At 57.9% G+C, this 24,166-nt stretch overlaps 1 protein-coding gene across 1 annotated transcript; it reads right to left on the minus strand.

Annotated features, from left to right (window-relative positions):
- Nucleotides 1–6,030: 6,030 nt before the first annotated feature.
- Nucleotides 6,031–13,451, minus strand: LOC117014907 (ETS translocation variant 3-like protein). Its single transcript, XM_033093200.1, has 6 exons — nt 13,313–13,451; nt 12,325–12,435; nt 12,014–12,251; nt 11,636–11,825; nt 11,181–11,286; nt 6,031–8,102 (listed from the first exon to the last, which is right to left on the minus strand). The coding sequence occupies exons 1-6, from the start codon at nt 13,350–13,352 to the stop codon at nt 7,795–7,797; spliced, it is 993 nt and encodes a 330-aa protein (XP_032949091.1). The 5' UTR covers nt 13,353–13,451; the 3' UTR covers nt 6,031–7,794.
- Between the last annotated feature and the right edge of the window lie 10,715 nt (nt 13,452–24,166).

Here is a 24,166-nt window from a genome sequence, read left to right on the forward strand (position 1 = left end):
CCCATAAAACTGCTAGATGAACTCATAGGCAGTAAAGTTTTTGATATTGCTCTTAGTAATATCCTTTTGGATGTGTCTCCCTGGGCAAGGGAAACAAAAGAAAAAAACAAACAAATGGGACTACGTCAAACTAAAACGTTTTTACACAGCGAAGGAAACCACCAACAAAACTAAAAGACAACCTGCTGAAGGGGAGAAGATGTTTGCCAACGATACATCCGATAAAATGTAGCAGAAGTCGTCCTGGAGAAAAGTGGTGGGAGATGTGAGTCAGGACACGCCCGCAACTCCCAAAGAACCTGCTGGAGGAACCTGCCCCCTGATCACAGCTTGTGCAGCTATAGCTTCTGCAAAACAGCATCTGTTGCAGTAAATTAACATTTTTATTTTAAAATGTATGGGTTTCGTAGTTTTGTGTCTACTTAATTGGTAAATTGCCATTGTTTTCATAGTTTTATGTGCCATAAATATATATTTATACCTAGTTTTATGTCTGCATCTCTTTAAATGGCATTAGAGTCAAATAAGTTTCCACCACTTGGGGTACAGAGAAAAACTTCTCCCTTCATGGGAGCCAACAAAGGGTTTTAAGTCACATGATCAGATTGACATTTTAAACAGACAGTCCTGGCACTACTGAATATGGGTTGGGGAGGGACCGGCTTGGACCATGGAAAAGGCTGGTGGGGGTCTCATTTAGGGCAGTGTAGACTTGTCCAGAACAGCGTAGGTTTGAGAAACATTTGGGAGGTGAAACTGGTAGGATCCCGTGACGGGCTGGGTGTCGGTGAGGAGAAGAAAGCATGGCCTCCCACCCTTGGATGTAACTCGATGCACTGTAGTGTCATGGAAAGGAAAGGGGAGTGAGGGACAGCAGTGGAGGCAAGACAGAGAGTTCCATGTGGGAGGCGACATGACTGGGATGCCTGTGGCATGTCCAGGCAGAGATGCTTGGAGGGCCGGAGGACCAATGAGCCTGAAGCTTGAGTCAGAGGTCAGAGCTGGCTGTGTAGATGTGGGATCAGTCAGCATTTAGTGGTGGTGAAGACAAGAAGAGAAGAAAAACTGAAACCATCTCGGATGCGTGTGGAGAGTAAGTGTGGCCCGTGTTCTGGAGAACACAAGACACGGGGGTGCAGAGGGGAGCCCAGAAAGGGCTTGCAAAGAACAGTCTTAGCAATAGGAGAGCATGGCAGCCACTGGAACACACGGTCGCCAGCAGGGTCGCACACGGAGGAGAGGTTGAATAAGGAAAGGATTTTAACATGGAGGAAAACAGCCCCCCAAACCCCAGCACCAGCCCACCTGACCTCCCTTGTTTGGTGCAGGTAGGAGGGGTTTCATCGCTGGGGAGATGAAACCTCTTCTGGGCCTGGAAGAAAGGACCAGAGCAGGGAGGAAAGGCCTTGTGAGAAGTGTAAAATGCAAGACTGCTGAGAGAAGGTGTGGGCTGTCAGTGAGAGGGCAGGTGAGGCCGGAGAGGGTGGCTTCCTGATAGTGAGCCCTGCAGGGTGGCATGCTGTGCACCCGTCCACACGTGGGAGAGAGGACAGTGAATGGGGTTGATACATTCATAGGGACAATACACAGGTTTTGCTGTTCCTAGAAACTCGGGACAACTTATTACTGGGGACCTTTGAACCCTCAACTGAAAAACAGATGGGCTGACTGATGACGTCTCTGGCCTCACCTCTCAGCTCCTGGCAGAGGCCTTGGAGACTGTTGTCTGGAGGCATCTGGAGGCAAAACCTCTGGCCCAAAGACCAGGCCTCACCCACTGCTTGCTTTCCTCTGGCCAAAACCCCGGGGTCACTGCTGTGTTCACTCAGTTTTCCTGGACGGTTAGACAAAGCAATTAAAAAATTAGTTACAATATCAACATTTCAAATGGAAATAACAGCTCTCAGCCTAAGCAACCAAAATGGGCCTTGTAAAAGTAGTTTACTTCTTTTTAAACTCTAGCAGAGGTGAGTGACGCCTATGCTGGCACCTGGAATATTCTCTCCCCTTTTGCCTCGAAACTTCCTGGAGAGCTCTTTTTCCTTTCTCTCTCTTCCCCTATCTCTGTTTCCTCCCTCCATCCTTAGCTGGCCTTAATATAAATTTAAAATATCTTTAAAATACTGCATTCTTGAGGCAGTCCTTGCAGCCGATTTTAAAACAGGAGCCCAAACTATAAATAGTAAGCGAGCAGGAAACTGTCCCTCTTCCCTCACCACTTACTGACGGCGGTAATGACGGGCCGTTTACTCTCATTTATAATCCTGGGGGGAGGTGGGCGAGGCCGCGTGTGCTGGGCAGAGGACACGGGCCAGCACCAAGGCCTGCTCTGTGGAGTCGATGGCCTCTGGGCCCTGGTGCTGCCATTCGCTGTAATGTGGCTGTGAGTAGGTTGTTTCACTTCCCTCTGCCTCAGTGTCCTCATCTGGAAAATGGGAGATAATAGTGCTCATGTAGAAACGCTGCTGTGGGCTGTGGACGAACTCCTGTGTGTCGAGGAGCTGGCTCAAAGTGAGGGCGCATCAATGTGGCTTTAAAATAGTATCATCCTGGAAGATCCAAGATGGCGGAGTAGATAAATGCTGTGCTTGCCTCATCCCATGAACACATTAAAATTACAACGAAATTACAGAACAATCAACCTGGATAACCATCTAAAGTCTAACTAAATAGAAGTTTGATAACAGGATATAAAGAAGCCACATCGAGACAGGTAGAAGGGGCGGAGCTGCAAACCGGGCCCCCGACCTCAGTGTGGCAGTTGAGAATCAGGAGGGATACCTCGGCCGTAGAAGTTCCCCCAGCCCCACACGAGGCTCCTCCTGCTGAGAGGATGAGCCCCCACAACATCTGGCTGTGAAAAACTGGGGATTCAGTCCATTTGGGTGGGCTGGAAAGCTGCGGGAAACCCAAATGTCCTCTTAAACAGCTGCACACAGACTCACTTGCTCACAGACACTCACCTTGGGCTCCAGCGGAGGGACAGTGACTCAGGGGGCGTTGGAGACATACGGGGGTGCAGATCAAGGTGTGCGGCCTCAGGGGGCGGCCTGCAGAACAGTCGGCAATTTCCGAGTGTGGGATCCTTTTCCAGTGCAGCCAGCAGGTGGGCGCCATCTTTTCTGGGTTGAGCCCGCCCCCTCCAGCCAAATCTGAATCTGATTGGCCTGGTGAGCTCCCCAGCTCCGCCCTGCTGACTCAGCTGGGACCACGCCCCACCCAACTCATGGCTGAACCTTATCAGAGTCAGCAACTGGCAGCAGGTGGCAGCAGGCCTCGGTGTGTTCTGGCTTTTTGTGGAGCTACCCCAGGCCCGGTACTGGTGGCAGACGTCCTCAGTTAGCAATGCAGCCTCTCCCCCGTGCCTACAGGTCCAGCACAGGCAGGGACCAATCGTGGATTGCTTTGTAGCTCCTACCAGGTACACATCGACTAGTCACAGGCAGTGGCTGACCTGGGCCTGCACTGAGCCCCTTCCAAGAGGCCCCAGAACCAACATACTTGGAGGTTGGCTTTAGCCCACAACAGAGCAACACCTGAGTAGCTCCACAAGCAGCACACACAAAAGGCAGGCTCAACAGGCACCAGGGCCCTCTGGGGCAAATCCCACTCAGTGTGATAAGCCCCCCACACAGCAGCCCATAAACTTTCTCATTATAGAGAAACATTCTCATTCTCGTTATATAAGAATTCTCATTATAGAGGTACCACAAGAAGAGAGAAAGCAAGAGATTGAGAACCTATTTAAAGAAATAATAGATGAAAACTTTTCTAAACTGGTGAAGGAAATAGACATACAAGTCCAGGAAGCGTAGAGTCCCAAACAAGATAAACCCAAACAGGCCCACACCAAGACATGTCATAATTAAAATGGCAAAGGTTAAAGACAAAGAGAGAATCCTAAAAGCAGCAAGAGAAAAGCAGTTCCCTACAGGGGAGCTCCCATGAGACTGTCAGCTGATTTCTCAACAGAAACTTTGCAGGTCAGAAGGGATTGGCAGAAAATATTCAACATGATGAAAATCAAGGATCTACAACCAAGATTACTCTACCCAGCAAAGCTATCATTTAGAATCAAAGGACAGATAAAGAGCTTCCCAGACAAGAAAAGCTAAAGGAGTTCATCACCACCAAACCAGTATTACAAGAAATCTTAAAGGGACTTCTTTAAGGTGACAAAAAAAAGATAAAAAATATGAATAATAAAATGGCAATAGTTACATATCTATCGACAATTGCTTTAAAAAACATAGGAAGGCTGAAGGGATAAGAAAACAAAACCCTTACATAAGCTGCCTAGAAGAGACTCACTTTATATTGAAAGACACACACAGACTGAAAGTAAAGGGATGGAAAAAGATATTTCATGAAAATGGAAATGGGGGAAAAAAAAAAACTGAGGTAGCAATACTTATACCAGACAAAATAGACTTTAAAACAAAGGCTATAACAAGAGACGAAGAAGGACCCAGTAATCCCACTTCAGGGTATTTATCCGAAGAAACCCAAACGCTACTTCAAAGGCATGTGTGAACCCATATGTTCATTGCAGTATTGTTTGCAATGGCCAAGATGTGGAGGCAGCCTGGGAGTCCGTTGATGGATGAATGGATAAAGAGATGGTACATATATACAATGGAATACTGCTCGGCCAGGGAAGGGCCGAGCAATCTGCCATGGCATCGACGGACCTGGAGGGTATTGTGCTGAGTGGAGTGTCAGACAAAGAAAGACAGATGCAATGTGATTCTGCTTATATGTGGACTCTAAAGAACAAAATAAACAAACAAAACAAAAATGTAACCCTTTCAGAGGACAGTTGGACAATATGTATCTAAAGCCATTGAAATGTCATAATTTTTGACCTGGTTATTTCACTCCTGAGACTGTATCGCAAGGAATTAATTCAAGGAAAGAAAAAAAAAAAAGATAGTGGACCAAGGCTTTGAAACCATTTTATTTACAAAGCAAATAATAAGAAACATTCTAAAAAGACCCCCCAAAAGGTCAAGGTTACATATACGGAATGTTTCGGCCACCGTTAAGATGGCCAACAGTGACTCTAAAGACAGGGCCGAGCGTCTACGAAGTAATCCTCGATGAACAAAGTGATCACACAATTAACTGCATGTGTGTTTTCACAACTTTACAATCGGCAACCTGTTGCCTGGCCTTCTGTGTTTGGGGAATAGAAATGACTTCTTAACGGTTTACCTGTAGGCATTTTAATGCAGGTTAAGTGTGAAAACCAAACAAAAATGTATGTTTACACCAGGTGCCGAACACTTAATGAGGAAACCCCAAACGTTCTACTGGCGAGGGGACTGTTGCACCCAGCTCTCCAGCGCTCTGTACTCAGTCCACCTGCCGGCCAAGGCCCCACAGGCCTGCAAAGCCCCTCCTTCCTGTACCACGCAGTGACTTCTGTCCGCTGCTGGGACACTTGCCACGTGCAAGCGTCCTCAGGGCAGATACCCCGGGCCGCACCGACTGTACCAGAGAAACCACACCCCGCAGGCTGTTGCCACATTCGACCTGCTGATCCTCCGGTGCATAGTCCTGCCTGATTTGCAAAGGGGTCTGAAATGAGGGGAGGGGGAGACTTATCATAAGATGTTTACAACCCTGCAACTCGCTTCCTCCCCTCACAAGAGTCCGGGGTGCCCAGCACCCTTCACCTCAAGCAGCGCCGCGCGTGGGCTCCCGCACCCAGCCGGTCCACACTCGCTCTTCTGGCGCTGGCACTGGCACTGGCTCTGGCCACCAGGCGGCGCGCGTGCGCCGTGCATCTTTGCCAGAACCACCCGAGTTGCTGAAGCCAGTCTCGGTCGAAGTGGTTCTCAGCCGGGGACAACTTCTCCCCCCAGGGGACAGTTCACAGGGGCGGCGAGGAGGGAGGGTGCTCGTGCTACCTAGGGGCCAGGATGGCCTAAACACCTGGCCGCACAGGGCGGGCGGCCCCGGGTCAGTTGCGCCCGAAGCCCCGTCCCACTGGGTCTGGGTATTTTCCCACTGGGTCTGACACGCGGAGCATGCTGCCTGGCAGGTATGGCCTCCAGGGCGGAGCCTTCAGTCTCCTGGGTTCACCCACCACCAGGGAAGCTTAGAACAGTGACCGCAAGGCATTTTTCATCCACTGAAATGTGGGGGTCACAGCAACCGCCACCACTGAGAAGGGGTCAGGCAGCGGGCACATGGGTCCCCCGCTATGGGACCCTGTCCCTCGGGCTGGCCTGCAGCTGTGAGCAAGTGATACACAGTTTCCTCTGGGGCCCCTGAGACCTCCCCGGAGGACACTGAGGCCCCGCCTCTGCCGGCATCTGGGGTGATCGGGGAGGCAACGCTCCTGCATCCTTTTCCATGTCCAGCTTGGAAACCCAGGAGCTGGTTCCTCGCTTTCTCAACCTTTCTGTGGGGTGAGGCCTAACCCTGTCCTACCCTGGGTCTCTCAATTCCCGTTTGTGACAATGACACACCTGCCACAAAGGAGGACTGACAGGCAGCAGAAAGCCAATGCATGGGCAGCCCTGATGGAGGAAGTGCCCTGTTTGGATGAGGGACAGGGACAAACGACGGCCAGAGGGACCCTCTGTGCTTTCTCGGTCCCGCTGTGGTCGTAGGAAGTGGACACAACTCCTGAACCTGCCATCGGCGGCCTGGAGACAGGACTGCAACATGGTTCAGTTGCCTCGGCTCCTGGAATACTGTTCTCTGCTGGCATTTCCTTGGTTGAGCACAAGACACTCTGTCGTGTGACCCCCTGTTCCCACCCCCCAAATCTTCACTTGGCTCCCCTGGTCATTCTCAGGACCCAGGGCTGAGAGCAGGAGTGACCCCTCCCTCCACCAACCCTTTAGAACGCTGCTGGGAGGTGTCCAGCAGGGACCCAAGGGGCCTTCCCTAAACACCGTGCTCTGCTCTAGTTCTTTCCTTGAGGCTGGTTTCTCCCTGGGACGTGGTGGCAGCAGGAGGAGCAGACGGGCTGGCTCATTTCCACTTCTGCCCCAGACCCCGTCCTCACCTTCAGCCAGCAGCCAGCCCAGGTGAAGGGCAGCGGGAAGTCAGCCGAGAGGGCCTGTGCCACGGCCATTTCACACGTGGTCTGCAGTGGGCATTACCGAGTCCTCCTAGCCCACCTGCTGGGGTCCTGGGGAAGTGGAGACAGGAGGACGTGCCTGTGGGACAGAGCTCCCAGAAATCAGAGTGGTGGGAGAGAAGTGCACGGAGGGGAGGAGGGGTGGAGACCTTGGCCGTGGTACGGGACATGGGCCCCAGAGAAGAAAGGCGTTCTCTGGGACTCAGGAGACAAATCAACTGCTGACCCCTGGCCTAGACCTGTGACGTCTGTCCCCTCATGTTAGGCAGGTATGGGTGCCTCCCACGAGGGAAACCTCATCCTCATGTCCCTCAAAAGGCTGAGATTCAGAATGGCTCCTTAATCTGATTAGCCATTTGGAGGGCGGGGAGGGGCATGTGCCTCAGTTTCCCAGGACCACACGCTCACCTCCCGGCAGCACCCCCATCGCCTTGGGTCCAAGCCCATCTCTTCAAATCCTCCTGCAGTCTCAACCTATTCCCACCCAGGGAAGGTGGACAGCCAGTGGGAAGGAGGACCAAAGGGATGGGGTTTGGGGGTCCCCATGTCACGTCTTCCCAGTTAAGGAGGGTTCAAGGGCCACACTGCTTCAGAGTTCTCCTGACTGGGGACACAGGGCTTTCCTCCACCGTTTGGGGTCCATGCATCTCCGAGGGATACAGGTGCCCTATGCCCCCATCAGAGGGCGGGCCTTTACCTCAGGGACGGGAGCCCAAGCCTGTCACCAGCCCCCATCCCAGCCCAGCCAGCAGGGGAAGCCCCGGAAAACGCCAGGCCACTGAAGGGCACACAAGCCCTGGGTGCAGGGTGTCTGGCTTGGAGGACCCTGGGAACTGCTGCTCTGGGGGGGCAGGGGGCATGAGGGGCCCTGGGAGGCGGCGCCAGGTGGAGGGGAGAGGGGCTGGGAGCGGAGGGGTGAAGGAGGCAAGACTGGGCAGATTTTCTGGGGGGCTCCCCAAATGGCAGCAGGGGCCGAGCTGGCAGGGGCGGGGGTCAGAGCCAAGCCCTAGAGGGAGAGAGAGAGAAAAGGTCAGCGCGGGCCCCCCAGATGCCTTTCTCCTCCCATTTCTGTTTCTTTTTCCTCTTACTTGGAACTTTCTCTCCCGATCGCACGCCTCCCTTTCTGCTTTGCTGCAGGTCTCACTGTAAATGTCACTTCCTTGGGGAAGCCTCGTGAGACCCCCCAGCCTGGCGAGGGCCCAGTTGCTCCTCATGACCTCTCCTCCAGACCTGACCTTTGCTTCGTTAGAATCAGGTGGTCATCCGTTTGATGACTTAATGTCTGTGTCCCCAACCCTGTGGGGGCAGAACTATGTCTGCTTTATTTTCCTCTGGTGCCCGCCCAGCCTGGCACATGAAGTGCTCAGTAAAAACGTGTTGAATGAATGAATGAAGATATTCTTTGCCGTAACCCAGCGAACCCATTCTTCACTGTCCCCGTGGCAGAGGGCTCCAGCTCTACCTGGCACAGGACTGGGCGTGTGGTCCTGGGCTCATCATTTACACTCTCAGGCTCAGTTCCTCACCCATAAAACCCCTCCTAGCTAAGAAGCAGCAATGTCACGTCACGGTACGAAGGGGCCGAGGCCCAGCATGCGTGGGCTAAGCCCCAGCCCGCCCCCCTCCCACTGGCTCTGGCCCACAGGTCTCCTCCTCCAGGAAGCCTTCCCTCCTTCCAAATTCCCCCTCTTTCCCCAGGTCCCACACAGGGGCTCCCCGCCAGGGGTCTCTGGGGTGGTTGGGGTTGGCGATGGAGAACACCACTTTCTATATTTCAAAAACGTCACTCTTACCGTACTCATTTCCACAGTTTCCTTACCAAAGGCCACATCATTTAACGAAAAAAGCACGTTATCAACCCATGTGATCACATCGGTGGGGCTATAGTTAATAAAAATTGGAAAAACAAATAATCCACGACAATTTATCTGATTTGACAGACAATGATATTTCTAAAGTTGGACCTATGAAAGAAGAAATAGTAACAACAGTCCTTCGTGAGGAACAGCGTGGAACCTCGGCCAGAGGGGACCCGCCCTGGCCACTGTCCTTTCCCTGGTCCTTACACGAGGTGGAGACTGATGTTTCCCCAGGAGGTTTGTGTCCCCTGAGCCCCGAGGTTGGGGCGGTGTGGCCCCTTGGAGACCTGGCCCCAAGGAGGCAGTCCTGCTTCTCCCCTCCCAGCACCGATCCTGCAGCTGCATCTTTGGGCCACTTCTCTGGCCAGGAACAGCTTCCTCTCTGTGGAGGGGTGGGGGTGGCACAGCCTCTGGAACCCCCAGCCAGCAGCAGGGCATGTGGCGGCTATTCACTCATCTTCTGGTGGCCTGAGCCTGCTCAGCGTCCCTCAGGGCCGGGCACAGTGCAGCGATGTGCAAAGTCGCCCACTCCTAGCCAGGGACACTTCTTCACAGCTTCCCAAAGGGGGCAGCTCTGTGCTCAAGGCATTCCCAGGGCTGGGGGAAGGGAGGGCCAAGGACTCAGGGAGCAGTCCCAGCGTGTCCTGGCCACCCACGCCTCAGCGGCACTCACAGGCCCAGGCCAGGCCCCTGCACCGAGGGGGGCAGCCCCGGGCCTGGCTGCACTGGGGTGGGGCTGAGGCCGGGAGTGCTTATTCCAAGAAGGTGCCTGGAACAGAGGGCTGGGTCGTGGCCGCCGCATAGGAGCCTCGGGTTGGTCAAGCGTGTCTGCGGGCTTCACAGAAATCTGCTCGTCACCTCCTGGTTTACAGGCCTGGACGCGCCAACCTCTGCCCACATGCCTACCTTCTCCCCCTCGGGTCACCACAGGCGGCTGCACTGGCCTTCCAGCTGCTCTGTCCAGTCCCAGGGCCTTTGCATGTATGCTTCTCGCTGCCTGCCATGCCTTCGTCCCTCCTTCTGAGCTAAGCTGACACCTGCTGGGTGTCAGCTCAAGCGTCACATTGTCAAGTGAGGCTCCCGGCTGCTCTGTGCAGCAGTCGGCACAGTTAGAATGACATGTCTATGGTCAGGTTAGTAACCGAGTGTTTGCCAACTCCCTCGTGCTCAAGCTCCATAAAAGCAGTCGTGCTCAGGTTGGCGCACAGTCCTAGGACAGAGCCTGGCACACAAACAGGAGGTCACTAAGTGTCTGCTGACAGAAGGAACGAGCGAGCGGATGAGGGAGTGAGGCCCTCAGCCCCGGGTCTCCACCCTGGCCCTCGCCGGGCCCTCGTCCTGTCGTCCTGACCAAGGTCATCTCCAAACCCAGTCCGACCTCTAGCACAAACTCCACGTTCAACCCCAGTTGCCTTTGTAACACGGAGCTCTTGACCAGCCCACAGGATCAAGTCCCCCCGCGGCATGGCCCCCGAGGACCCTGTGACTGGACACCGTCTGCCCTGCCGGCCTCATCTGCTGCCCTCCGCCTCGTTCCCTCCCATTCACACAGCTCACGACGTGACAAGCTACCCACTCTTCAGATTTCGCAACACCCGCTCACAGCCTGTGCCTCACGGCCGTTGCTCTCTGCCTGGGCGTCCTGCTCTACCTGCCGGGTGTGGCCTCCTCCAGGAAGCCCACTTCCTGCTCTGCACCCCGGTGGCGCCTATGCTCCCCAAATCTCAGCACTGGTCACCCACTGTCCTCCCATCTCTGCTTCCCACAAGTTTCTGAGCATCTCGAGGGCCATCTTCTCTGAGCCCCCAAAACCTAGTCAATAGCTGGTACTCAAGCAATGTTTGTTGAATGAATACATGACTTACATTACCCCTTTTCTCGATTAGCAGACATTTGGTCCTGTCCAAAACGTCCATGCTTAGAAAACGTCCCGTAATGTTCATTCCTGCTTTGGGCTTACCGGTTACCACACAGAAAATGTTGTCACACTTTACAGTCCTTCACAGTGTTGTGTCTGTGTCGCCTCAGCTCGTCCTGGCACATGGGCTCAGGCAGCTGGGTCAGCGTGGACCCAGTGTCTCCGTGGACGGTTAGGACAGGATCAAGTATCAGGGACCTTTCGGCGTGGATGGTTAGGACAGGACCAAAGATCTGGCAAGGCTGTGCTCCTCTACGAGGGTGCCCCCCCTTGTCTAGTAGGACCCCCTGTGCCCTCTGGCCCTCACCGTAGGTACTGCTGCCGCTTCCCTCCTCGTCCTCAGATGCCTCCGGTGGCCCCCGGGGGATCTGCTGTCCAGCCAGCGGCTGCCCCACGGCCCAGTGCAGGGGCTGCTGAGTGAGAAGAAGCAGGTTTGGGGTGAGATGGGTGCTCCTTGGCACACATTCCCCAGGACACACTGTGTGACAACCAGGGGTTAAAACAATGAAACTATCTCGCGATGGATGGCCGTGAAGTCACCCCTGCCCACGTGCCCGGCCCCTCGCCTGAGAGCCACACCTTCCCTGTGACCTGCCACTGAAGGAGCCTGGCACACAGGGACTGTCTTGTGTCTCAGCAGATGTAGTGTCACCCTGCCACCGGGGCACTCAGGGGCCAGGACCAGGGGACAAGAAGGAGGGATGAGGATGGGCCCCAAGGCAGAGAGGAGGGCTGGGGGGCCAGGGTTGGCCTCGTGCCTACCTCACCCCACACGTCCAGGGGCATCAGGCCTGGCTGAAACAGGGCGGGGGCCCCCAGCAGCAGGTGGGGGACTGGTGGTGTCCGCACCTCCCACAGAGGGTAGCCGACCACGACGACCTTGCTGAAGTTGAATTTGTATGTGAATCTCTTGCCTTTGGTCTTGTGCAGGATCCTCTTGTTGTAGTAATACCTGCACAGCCCAGTGAGAACGGACGGTCAGACGGCCCAGTCCAGGCACCGTAGCCAGACCCCAGCCCGTCCCCTCCCCAGGCCCCAGGCAAGCCACGGCATCCCAGCGGTTCCCACGCCGGGAGGGGCGGCAGTCAGGTGGGGACCCAGAGCCACAGCCCTTCCCTCTGAGCTCTGCACCCCTCTCACCTGAGGGCCCGGCTCAGCTTGTCGTAGTTCATCTGTGGTTTGCACTTCCTGCGGCCCCAGAGGCGGGCCACCTCATCGGGATCCTTGATGACAAACTCCCCGTACTCTCCCTGCTGCCAGGCGATGACATGGCGGAACTCCTCCTTCTGCAGCAGCTCCAGGATGAAGTGCCACAGCTGGATCTGCCGGGAGCCCGGGGACGAGCCGGCCTTACAGGCCCAGTCAGGGACGGCCAGGCCTGGGCATACGGGGCAGCGTGAGAGGCTGAGGGCCACCCTGCAGCACGCGTGGGGCGCCTGGCAGAGGCTCACCTGAGATCCAGGAGTGGCCCGTGATGGTGGGGACGCCCCTGGCCAAGCAGCCACACTGCATGTTTCTCTCTGGGAGGCGGGGGGCGGGGAGCGAGGGCTGTGTCCAGGTCTCTGGGGAAATGGCCACCACTTAGGAGGAAGGGAAAGAAGGCAGGGGAGAGGGAGGTGATGGGGAAGGATGGAGGGAGAGGACGGGGGGTAAAGGGTCCAGTCTGAGGCAGGAAGCTCCCCTGCCCCTGGGGGGCCCTGCCTCCTCTCGGCACCTCCCGTCTGGCCAAGGGCTGATGGTGGGGGGGGGAAGGGGCACCTCCAAGGATGGAGAGGAACAGGGTCCTGGTCCCAGCCCCCCTGGGGATTTAGACAGAGAAGGAAGTCTCTTCTCAGGGCTTGACAGGATTGGCGTTTTCCCCAAGAGAAGACAAGAAAAATGCAATTAATCGCTGGCTCTTTCTAAAGCCCGAGGGTGGAGGTGGCAGGTACAAATGACCCACCCGTCACATACTGAGGACAATCATACATTGGAGAAGAGCAGGGATTTCTGCGTCTTCTCATTGATGGGTCCCGAGTGCCTGGCACATGGTAGGTGCTCAGGAAATGGCTGGTGACGGAGCCAGTGGATGGCCCTGGCCGTGGCCATGGTGTCACTATGTGTGTCATACCTGGCTTCTCCCTCTGTCAGCTCGGTGAGCCCAGGACCCCTGCTGGCTCCCCAGGGCAGCCCAGCCAGGGCCTCACACTCACGACGGATGGGCGAGGCTGCCATGTGGACGGCAGGAGGCAGGCCTGCCCCTGAGCTGGCCCAGCGGAGTGACCGGACGTTAGGACCACGTAGGAACAGGGGACGGGCTTAGGGACCTGGCTGCTGGGTCCCCTTCTCTGACAAAGGGCGCGGGCGAGCGCAGTTCCCAAGGAGAACTTGTCAGAGAGGGAAGCGGCTGGACGCAGGGGCCGCCCGGCCCCGTCCTGACTCACGCACATTCTCACTCACCGCGTCGTCTGTGGTGCTCAGCTACATGCACGGGAGTCATGGAGGGCCCTGGAGCCTGAGACGCTGCATTGCTAACAGGTGTCCAGGTGACGTCACCGCTGCTGACGGGGACGTGCTTTGAGGAGCAGAGCTTGCAGGATACAGTGAAGAGTCACTGTGCGTGTTAGCAAGTCCCCGGATCCCAGGTCAGGCCCCCTGTCTCCCCACCCCACACCACGAGGTGGCAGGTGCTTCTGGGGTCCCCAGTGTGGCCCAAGCAGAGAGCATCTCTGGATGTTAAGGGACAGGGAGCTGGTGAAGGCATCCCCACTGAGAACTGGGGGCCCCTCTGTCTGTACACGGATAGCTGACATTCTGGAATCCTCTTGTCACCTTCCTTTCCAAGCCGGAAGCAAATGTCCCCATCCTGTCCCACCCTCCCTCCTGCCCTGCTCCCTGGGAAGTTCCCCTTTGTCTAACCTCTCCCCCCTCACCTGAAGAAACGGGCTGGGAGGAGGGGTCGCAGAGGGAAGTCCAAGAGAAGACTCTCCTTGGAGGCTGACAAAGCCCTTGGGCGCTGCCTGCGGCATCTACAGTGTTTCCAGGTCTGGAGGTTTGCAACCTTGGCGTAGAGCTAGGATCTGGCAAGAAGAGGAGGAGAAGCCACCTGGGAGCTGACACTGAGAGCCCTGCCTGTGCCGGGGGACCTCGCACGCATGTCACCCAGGATGGAATAACTTCTCTGAGGTCAGACAGCTCCTAAGTGACAGAGAGGCAAGCGAGACACAATATGCATCCACCTTGGCAGCCTACCCACACCCTCTCTCCTGACCCAAGAGAAAGCACGGAACCGAGGTGGGTGGAGCCCGGGCTCGAGCCGCAGCCCTTGCCTGGCCCTCCCGTAATCTCAGGTGCCCACTGCTGGCAAGTCCCTGTAGTGCTGGAGCCCTGAGTGCACCGGGGACGCCCAGGGAGGAGCAGGCTGAAGTCCTGCCTTCTTGTCCCGGAAACCCTCCTGTTCTGTAAGCTGAAGTCCTGTGCTCCCTACTCAGGAGGCTGTGCTCCCGGCTGGGGGGGTGGTCCCACTCCGCCGGGCCCGGCTCCCAGCCCCTCCTGCGTGTGCACAGTCCACCTGCAAAGCCTGGGCGGCTCTACACTGCTGCACTAAGGGGACAGGCACTGAGAACCAGGCCCAAAAGGGTCAGTGTCCAGTCTGGAGTGGGCAGAGCAGCCACTCTTAGGCGCTGCATTTCTTGAAGGATTATAGCAGCGAGTGGTTGTCACTGTCATCTCAGAGCCCTCATTCTGATGGCCAACAATGTGATTGGTCCCCTTGGACAACACGGAGCTCATTGGGCTCATGACAACACAGGCAGGTTGCAGGTCACTGTTTGATAGATGCAGGAGGTGCAATGCCGGTGACAGCCGCGAGGGACTGGGGCTCGGTGCTGCAGCTGGGGGGCGTCCAAAGCAGGTGCTCCTCTTACGAGATTCGCTACTGCGAGCAGGTGAGCGCCACGCACCCCGCATTGGGCTGGACTTTGTTTTCAGATGCAGCTTCACTGAGTCTTCACAGTAACCCTCGGAGGCGGGTTATTATTACCTGTGTTTTGCCAGCAAAGGGAAACTGAGGCTCAAAGGATTAAGAGACAGACTTGCCTGAGATTCCTGGGCGAGTGGTGTGGCCGGGGGCATGGGGAGCAGGTCTGTGTACTCGCTCTCAACGGTGATCAGTCAGGGCAGGAAACCTGGGAGCAGAGGTGAGGCCTAACGCTAAAACGTGGGCGCTCGGCCAGAAGAGGGATCAGCGGTAGCCCCAGGAAGCCCGGCTGGCCGGCGGCTGGCTGTCAGATGGGCAGAAAAGAGAGAGGCAGGAACACAGCCAGAGGAAACACGCTGAGTCCCAGAGCAACGCTGCAAAGTGGAAACTCGCCTCCCAGGTCAGTCCTGGGGCCTCCTGAGCGGCTGCATGATCTGGCTGGCTGGACGCAGCCCGTCCTCTCGGGGCTGCCGCATGAACTACGTGGGAAAACGGGAAACGGGGCTGATTCTAGATACAAAGGTGGAGGAAAGACCCCGGGCAGGAGAGTCAGCGGGACAGGAGGAGGGACAAACCACATGGTGGCACCTGTGGCTGTGGACACAGGTGAGGTCAGAGGTCAGAGGTCAGACTGGAGCCACTAGCCCTGAAGGGAGGGAAAGGAGGGATGGTTCCCACAGAGGTGGTTGGTGGTGGGGGGTATTTTACGTTAAATACCAAGCAAACTGCCAAATCCGGGATCCGATTAGAAGCCTCTGGTTTCTGCCCTTGATCTGGGCCCCAAGTGCAGGGTGCTGAGTCCTGAGATGCCCCTAAAGCTATTAGCTACAGCTGCTTAGGTGAGAGCACGCCAGGCGAGGGCTGGGCAGGCACAGCCCACCTCCTTTCCTGGGGAGATTGGGGGGGGCAGGGATGGACTCCTGCGCTCACCCAGACCCCAGGGCATCTGGTCCCTCCTGGGCCACCGCCCCCACACCCATGGAGCCTCTGCTGCTCAGAGGCTGGGAGTGTGGTGCTGAACCCCACGACCTCCTGCAGCTCAGCCATGCCCCCACCCCCTCCCAGCCCCCACTCTGCTCGGTCGCCTGCCATTCCTGGTCGGGTCTCAGGTCTCTGCCCACCCCCTCCGCCCAGCCCCCCCCCCAGTGCAGCCGCCTCAGACCTCACCAGTGTGTGCAGTCTCTGGGGGCTGTGGCTTTAAAAGGTTTGTGCAATTCCGTGTTGCAGACATCCAAACCCAGGCACCCCATTCTCACCCCCAGACCTGACACCAAAGGCCAGTGAAAGTCACGGAGGGGCAGGGTCAGGGGCCTGGGGAATGGGGTGTCAGGGGACAGCTTCCACCCACCCCTGGGTCGGCCCCCCCCCAGGTCTCGGCTTCACTGTTTGACCTTTCAGTCTTCAGCCTGTCTCCCCCTCCCTGTTTCTCTCCTCTCCCCCGGCTCTCCGACCTGCTCTGGTCTTACTTCCCCACCACCGTCCACTTCCTTCTCTCCCCACTGGCCATCCTCTTCCAGCTGTGTCCACGGGCCTTCCCATTTCCATCTTAGCTTCTTGTGTCTACCAATCGCGGCTCTCTCTGTCTCGCTGTCTCTGTCACTGCCTCTCACTGTCACTTTCTGTTTCCTTGCCTCTCTTTCTGTCTTTGTCCGGCCGCCCCCTCCCCCCTCCCCACCCCCCCGAGTCAGAGCTGGACACTGAGCCCAGGGCCTGGCTCTCACAGCCTTCCCGCTCCTTCCTCCTCAAAGCTCCCCAGGCTCCCTGCTCCCCCCCAGTGGCAACCACAGTTGGTTCCTTTCATCCCGGAATTCCCATCAGCTGTGCCCTGGGGATCCCCCAGCTGACACCCCCCTCTTACCCTTTGTCCCCCCACCCAGAGACCAGAAATCCCCAGCAGCAGGCGCTGAGGACCCAGTTGGAGGAAGTGAAAGCTCCCAGCTAAACATAGAGCTGGGTGAGCTGGCAGGCGACTGAGGAAGGGGCCTCTGGGGCATTGTCACCCTCGGAGCCTCTGAGGCCAGCTCACCCAGCCCCCGTCCACTCCTCAACCCCAATTTTCACACGAACCCTAACTTCACCTTCCACTAAGTGCAAATCCACCCACATGTCCTTGGGTCTCCCCACCGGGCCCGTCGCCCTTCAGGGTGCAGTGGCCACGGCTTCCCAGTCTTGCCCAGCAGCTCCTATGCCCCAGGAAGGGCTGGGGCCCTGGGACTTCTCTGCCAGAGCACCACCTCTGCCTCCCTGGCCCGGGGCACCCCAGCTGTCGGCTCAGGCTTCTGGGAGCCGGCTCTGTGGCGGGAGTTTGGGAAAAGGAGGGCAGGATGCGGCGGGTCCGTCTTACTCCATCCGAGGTTCAGTTCAGTTCACAGCTCAGTTCAGAGCCTGGCTCACACAGCAGCACTGCCCTAACTGCCCCCCCCCCCGGGCCCTCTGCCCATGCCCTCTCTTGCCCGTGCTCACACTGTGAAGCCCACACTCTCAGCGCCCGTCCTCACCCCTGCCCCTCACCCTGGGCCACAGGGGACCCCAGGGAGCTCCCTGGGGGACACAGCAGGGGTGGTGCCGGCTGAGACCAGCATCCATTCAGCCCCCCGGCCCCAGGAGTCTGCGCCCGTAGTGCCATCGGACCCCAGCTGTGCCCCTCTGGGGAGAACAGCCTGCCCTGTGCGCCAGGTCCCCACTTCTGCCCCACGCCCACCAGGCTTTGTGTCTGTCCCACACCTGACGGCAGAGAGATGGCCTCTAAGGCGGATGCACTGTGGCCCTTGGGAGCCCGCGTCCCCTTGCTTCTCGTCCCCTTGCTTCTCCCCTTCCCGCAAGGGCTCTGCAGCTGGGGTGGGCTGGGGGTGGGGAATGGCTGTCCCTGTGGCCAGCCCCAGCCCAGGACCTGCCACCAGGGTCCCTTACCTCAGTGCAGCAGCCGTCCCTGCCGTCCAGCGGTGCCTTCCCAGCGACCCCTCGCTCACCACGCAGAGTTAGGGTTCCTTAAACGAGAGCAGGATCTCCAAGCTCCCAGGGGGGCCCATGTGGTTTTCAGACAATGGCATTAACCCTTCAGGGGCCAGTGGCACCTCTGTGTGCCCTCCACCTCTGTGGGGCTGGGGGCTGCGAGGAACTGGCTCTCCCTGCGTCCCTTACATTCAACGCCTGCCTCTGGGGCCGACAGCTCCTAAAACATCCACGACAGACAGACAGACAGACAGACAGACAGACGGGTGACCGGGCTGCCGTTCTTAGGTGTGGGACAAGGGACACTGGACTGCCTGCCAGGAAGTCCTTCCAGTGGCCTGCCCTTTCTTCCCGCTCAGGCAGCCCTGCTCTCCTGGAACTTCTGGGGACACAGGGGGGAATCCGAGCCTGGAAGGAGCCCCCCTGAACCTCGACTCTCAACCCCCGGCTCCTCCTGGTTTCTTGGAGTCCAGGCCCCACCTGTGCTCACAAAAGGCTGCCGAAGCGTCACCGTTTTGAACGTTCCCCTTAGTCTCAGTATGAAAATGACACGAATCGTTCACCCAGTCACCTCCTTTCGAAGGACTCGGAAGCATTCATCGTGTCTCTTTCCTCTGAGAGTTCCAGAAAATGACTTTTCCTTTTCTTTATTAATGTGACTCGAAGCTAGACAGCAAAAAGAACTTCCAAATAAGGCACAGACCAGACAGGAGAAAGTAACTGGGGTCATCAGAGAGCTGCTATAGACGTGGTAGGAACCAGCTGGGGGGGGGCTCCAGGACGCTGAGGGGGGTGGGGATGGGCCATTTAGGGAATGGACCTCAGGCGAGGCTTCTGGGGAAACGGAGGAAACCAAGGAAGCCACAGGAAGCACGAGCTTCTGGCTGTGAAGTCCTAGGGACTGAGCCCAATCTCTCTAATTCCTAGTGGGGAGGAGAAGATGGACGGCTGTCACCGGGGAATCAATATGGCTTTCTTTCTCTCTCCCTGACTCTGGGAGGCCAAGCCCCCACCCCCCCATCATTACACAGCCCGCCCCAGCCCTGAGCTGATCCAGATGGGAACGGAGGGCCATGGGATTACATTCTGGGGGTTGTTTTCTGGTTAAATCAACCGAAGCTGACATGATGGAAGTGAGAGAGAGGCTGAGTGATGAAGAGACAGGAGCTGGGGGCCCTGAGGAGAGGGTCCTGGGTGGGGGGTGGCGGGGGACAGGGCTCCGAGCTCACCGAGGACGGAGGAAAAGAAAGGGCTGCAAAGCGAGGGGGCCCAGCACACTCCCAGGGAGTTGGGTATTGGCAGGGACCAGACGAACTCGAAGGACAGAGTGACAGCGAGGAAGCCCGAGGTCAGTGCCAGGACGCGGGAACCTGCTCTCAGGTGTCACTGGGGTCCCCTCACTGGCGAGCTGCTCCTGCCCTTGTCACCTTCTCCTCACCGCATCTCCTCCACTGAGGAGTCGGGACCATTCCAGTCAGGAGCCAGGAGGTGCCAGGGCCACGGAGGGCTCTCAGGAGGACAGGCCGCCCCCACCCCTGCGCCCGCAGCTCTGCCGGCTCTGCTTTCCCACTTCCTGCCTCCATTGCAGCTCCCAACTCCCGCACACGTTGCTAACTTCAAGTCCTTGGAGAACTAGGGCAGCTGCTTCTGAGACATCAGGGTTGTCACCTTCTCTCTTCTGCTGCTCCCCGCTGTCCCCACCCACTTCCTCTCACATTCCTGTCAGCCCCCTCACATTGCAGAGGAGGCTAGGGGTTAGGAAGCCAGGTGCTTGGCACAGACATTTGCTGCTGGGGTGGCCCACTGGGCTTCCTGTGGCTTCCCCAATATGCAGGCAAATGTCCTTTGGGCAGGGGCAGGGACACGGCCAGATCCAGCCCTTTCCTGTGCTTTTCTGAGCATCTCTGTGTGCGCCCAGTGCTGGCACAGCGCCCAGACGTGGGCCGTGCAGGCTGCTCGCAATGGCTGGCACGTGAGGAAACCAAACGGGCCCAACCAGCTCCCGCACTGGCCAGCCCCAGCTCCCAACACGCCTTCAGAACCCCAACCTCCCACGCAGCAACTGCACCCACACTACTTGGCCCCTGAATCCTGACACAGTAACAGCGAGAGGGGCTGTGAGCTGGGGTGGGGCCTGGAGCTGACCCTGGGTGTCTGCCAGCATGCAGTGGGGTGGTCCGTCAGGTGGAGGGCTGAGGGGCTGGGTGGAACCCCTCTGCTCAGCTCCCTGCAATCCGCCCCCCACCCAAGGCATGGAGAGTGCCCGCAAGGAAGCCAAGCGGGGTCTCCGTCTGAGCCTCCAGGAGTTTCCAGTTCCTGTCAGTGACTTTGCACAGTTCCAAGCCTGTGCCCGTGTCTGACGCCCTTTGTACGAAGCCCTCAGCACCCCGAGAGGGTCCTCTCATCCCCACTGATGCCTCTTAACAATCTGCGGTGACAACAGGCTGGCGAAGATGGGGGGCCTCCCCCGGGCCACACGGACTGGCGCTCAGGCAGGGCTGGCGGTGACAAGCTGGTGCCACCTGTTCACCAGGACAGAAAGGACAAGAAGAACAAGAAGACCGCTGTGCCTCCTCCCTGCCCCTCGCCTAGCCCTTCTGCAGGGGCCAGGCCTGGGGTCCTGAGCCAGTGGACTGAAGGGGCGGGGGGCCTGGCTGGTTCCACGAGGGTCTGTCTGGCCCGTCCAATTGTGACAGAAGGAGGCCATGCCTTCGTAAACACCCCTGTCCACTGTGGGCCAGAGGGGTCATTCCTCTGCCCTGTGCCCTCGAATCCCCCACCTGCTCCCTGACACAGGATGGGGCCCAGGGCACCCTCATCAGAGGGACTGAGGGGAGAGGTGGCGACTGAGACAGGACTCAGGTGGGAGAAAAGGGGATGTGAGGGGAGGGGAAGGGACCTCCCTGAAGACGGACAAGGTCCCCGGTGGCCAGAAAGGGGAAAAGCAAAGGAAGTGCCAGGTAAGCTTTTTGAAGGAGGAGGAAATCAGCCTTAAGGACACAAAGCCCCGGGAGTGGAGAGGCTGGCGATGGAGGGGCAAGGGGGCAGCCCTGCAAGGTGGCCATGGACCGGAGGGCTGGGGGAGGGGAGGCTGTGCTGTCTGTGGAGACTCTTCAGGTCCTATTAGCGGCAATGGAAGGTGACATGAGGGGATCGATACCAATCGAGGCAACAGACTCCCAGTAATGAACCCATTTCACTCACACTTCTCCACCCCCATCAGCAACCCCAAGAGAGGGAGCGAGGGCTCCCCGCGTCTGACCCCCTCCGAAAGGCTGCTCTCAGAACTGCCCTCAGCCCTGAGGACAGGGCAGGGCAGGGCAGGCACCCCAAGCCTGGGATGGGGTGTGTGCCAGCGCCTCTGCCTGTGGCCTGAGTCCTTCCACCTGAGTCCTTCTCCGCGGGTGAGGAGGAGCGGAACCCACCACCCAAACCGACGGGCCTTTCCAGGGCCGGGCGGGCAGCTCTGGGTTTGCAGGTCTGTGCGCCTGAGTGTCCCCCGTGCCTGTGTGGCCGCCAGTGTCTGTCTGTCAGCAGGTGTGCGTCTGTGTGTCTCTGCCTAGGTGTCTGTGCCTGTCTGTGTCCCTGCACACCTACCCGGGAACGTGGGTGTGTGAATCGGGCTCTGTGTCTGCTCCTGGGCGTGCGGCTCTGCTCTGTTCTGGAGACTGTAGGTGTCTGTGTGCACGTCTCTCTGTGGGGTGGGGGCGCCTGTCTGTCTCCTGTACACGCTGCTGGCCTCTTGCACCCAAACCCTGCCATCACCGGACCCCTCGAGCTGGACCTGAGGCAGTGTCCTACCCTCCAGGTAGGGTGCCCCCTGTCCCTGGGACTCAGTGGTTTCCCCAGACACGGGACTCCAAGTCCTAAACCTGGGACAGTGCCAGACAAGCCAGGACAGCCGGTCACACGTATTCCAGGCCTGGACACCGAGAGGCCCAAGTGAATGACAGTGCAGGTGTCCGGGAAGGGAGAATGGGAGAAAGGAGGGGCGGGGAGAGCTGGAGAAGCTGGAAGGTTGAGGCATTTGCATGGAAGAGGAAGCAGAGAGGAAAAGGCTGCAGGAGCAGGAGGAATGCAAGTTAGGCTGAAGGAGGCACTTCCCCGGGCACAGAGGTGGCACTCCAGAAACTAAGACAGGAGGAAAGAAGGACGGCTGTCCTCTGCCATGCACACTCTGCTGAGTCATGCTGGGCTCTTGGGGGACACTGGCAGAGTGACGATGTGGCCGGCAGGTAGGATGCACCCAGACGGACCAGTGGGGACACGTACACCAACTGTGTGCTCTGCCCCTCACAGGGTGGGGATGGGACCCCCATGGGGCAGTGGGTGTGGGTGTCCTGCTTTGAATCCTTCTGCCTCCATCCGCCCAGCTGGGCTTCTTCCTTCCTCACAGGGAACGGGGTCTGGGGGTCTGGGAGGTGGGCATGGTGGGGTGGGGGTCCACTGTCTGCAGCCCAGAAAGATTTCTTGGCCAAGGAGAACTCGGGCTCCAAGGGCAAGCTGGTCTCCCTTCCCTGCATCCCCACCCCCACCACCGAACACCCCCCACCCGCCTGGGGCAGGCTAGCCCACCTTACACACACACACACACACACACACACACACACACACACTGTGTTAAGGAGCGTGTCGGGCTGAGGGCTGATGGAAAAACAAGAGGGAGAGAGAAGGAGAAGCCAGGAGACGCAGAGCTCAAATGACACGCGAGATAAAGCAATTACCTGATCAATACGGGTGAAATTGAGTCATCTAGCCGATCGATACCCCTCCTGCGCTCCCTCCCTCCCTCAGCCCCTCCCCCTGGGAACTCATCTCAGTGGGTCCCCCAAAGCGTCAGCCCCCCCCCACACTTCATGCCCACCTTATCTCTCCTCCCCTCCCAAACTCATCCCCTTTCCACATCCCTTCAGGGCTGCCACCCCCATCCGTCTCCATCCCCCCAAGCCCGCTCCCACCCTGCTCACTGGAGCCACAGCCCAAGCCCACACTGTCCTGGGGGGTCTCACCTCTATCCCCCACCGGTAGCAGCAGCTAAAGACAAGAGCTAGGTTTGGGGGACCGGTCTCCCCAGACCTGATGGGGAGGAAGCTTGGTCTTGCTGTTGCTGATAGTAGTTGCATAAATACAACTACTCTGTTTGTATTTATGATACTGTCTGAGGGACCTGGAGGAAAACCGGAGGAAGTGTCAGGGACACACTGGGACCAAGGGCCCTGCCCCAGCAGCCTGGCTTCAAGGCTGACCTCTGCCCCAGGATGTGCTCTGCCCTCCCTGGCCTGGCCCTGCTGACTCCAGCAAACAGCCCTTGCTGGCCCTTAGCTCTCTGGGACCAAGGTTGTAAGGCTTGGAGTGTTCTAGACCAGTCTTTGGACTGAAGTCAGGGTGGAGCCAGCACCTGACAACTGAGGCAAGACGCAGTGACACAGTCACATCGGCAGACGCCTGCTGCCTCCTCTGCAGACCTGCACGTCTGTCTCAGCCCACTGTTGGGGCCACAGCTCCACATCGTCTGCCCAGCTGGACCCCCAGGTCCCGGAGCCACTTGCACCAGGCCCTGCCAGTCAGGGGAAGGTTCCATCTTTGCTCTTCGTCCCGCCTTGGTCAGTCCCGCAGCCCAGGCCCCAGCCTGTTTGACTGGATCTAAGGACCCCTCCCCGTGCTGCCTTCCAGATTGGGACACAGGCCTGACACCTGGAGAAACATGAACGGTGGGGTCCCCTACACCACCCCCAATTCTGCTGGGAGGAAGTGCCTTCACCATTCCCTCAGAGATTCCAGGCAATACGTGGGAAAGTATGGGGCTGCGAGTCAGGACACCAGAGTCCTGTGGGCCCCCGTTTTCTCGGCTGTAACACAGGGACCACCTATGAGCGGGGCCAGTGAGAGCGTGACAACGTGCAGGCACAAAGCCGGAGCACAGGGCCCTTACAGAAACAGCGGGTCACTTCATTAAAAACGGATTTTGAGTAAATGCTTTCTGTGCGTCATGTAATCCTCACGACTGTCCTCTAAAATCAAGGCACAGACGACTTCTGTAATCAGCCCAGGTAATAGCCAGTGAGATGGCAAGGGGGGGACTCGGGGTCAGAGCCGGTTTCAGCTCTCCCTCTTCCTCGGGAGTGCACACACCCAGCTCCAGTGCGAAGAGGGGAGCAGACGCAGCGACGGAGGGTGGTGGTGAAGTGGGGGGGCTGTCTGAGAGCAGGTCTTCTCCTGTCCTTGCAAAAACATAGGTTGGCAACGACTCTCTCCTGTCTTGCTGTCTTGTCCTCCATCCACCCATCCATCCACTCATCATCCATCGACCCATCCACCCACCCATCGTCCATCCATCCATCTGCCTTTCCGGAATCCTCCTCAGGCTCCGGGCCTCGCTCGGG

This window comes from Rhinolophus ferrumequinum, chromosome 22 (assembly GCF_004115265.2).
Source record: "Rhinolophus ferrumequinum isolate MPI-CBG mRhiFer1 chromosome 22, mRhiFer1_v1.p, whole genome shotgun sequence".
In the NCBI taxonomy this organism is placed as follows: Eukaryota; Metazoa; Chordata; class Mammalia; order Chiroptera; family Rhinolophidae; genus Rhinolophus; species Rhinolophus ferrumequinum.

Coding starts and splice junctions, on each gene's coding strand:
- LOC117014907 (XM_033093200.1), bottom strand. CDS start 13,352: ATGACTCCCGTGCATGTAGCTGAGCACCACAGACGACGCG. Junction 12,252..12,324: donor GGGCCACTCCTGGATCTCAG/GTGAGCCTCTGC, acceptor CCGTATGCCCAG/GCCTGGCCGTCCCTGACTGG. Junction 11,826..12,013: donor AAGCTGAGCCGGGCCCTCAG/GTGAGAGGGGTG, acceptor TGGGCTGTGCAG/GTATTACTACAACAAGAGGA.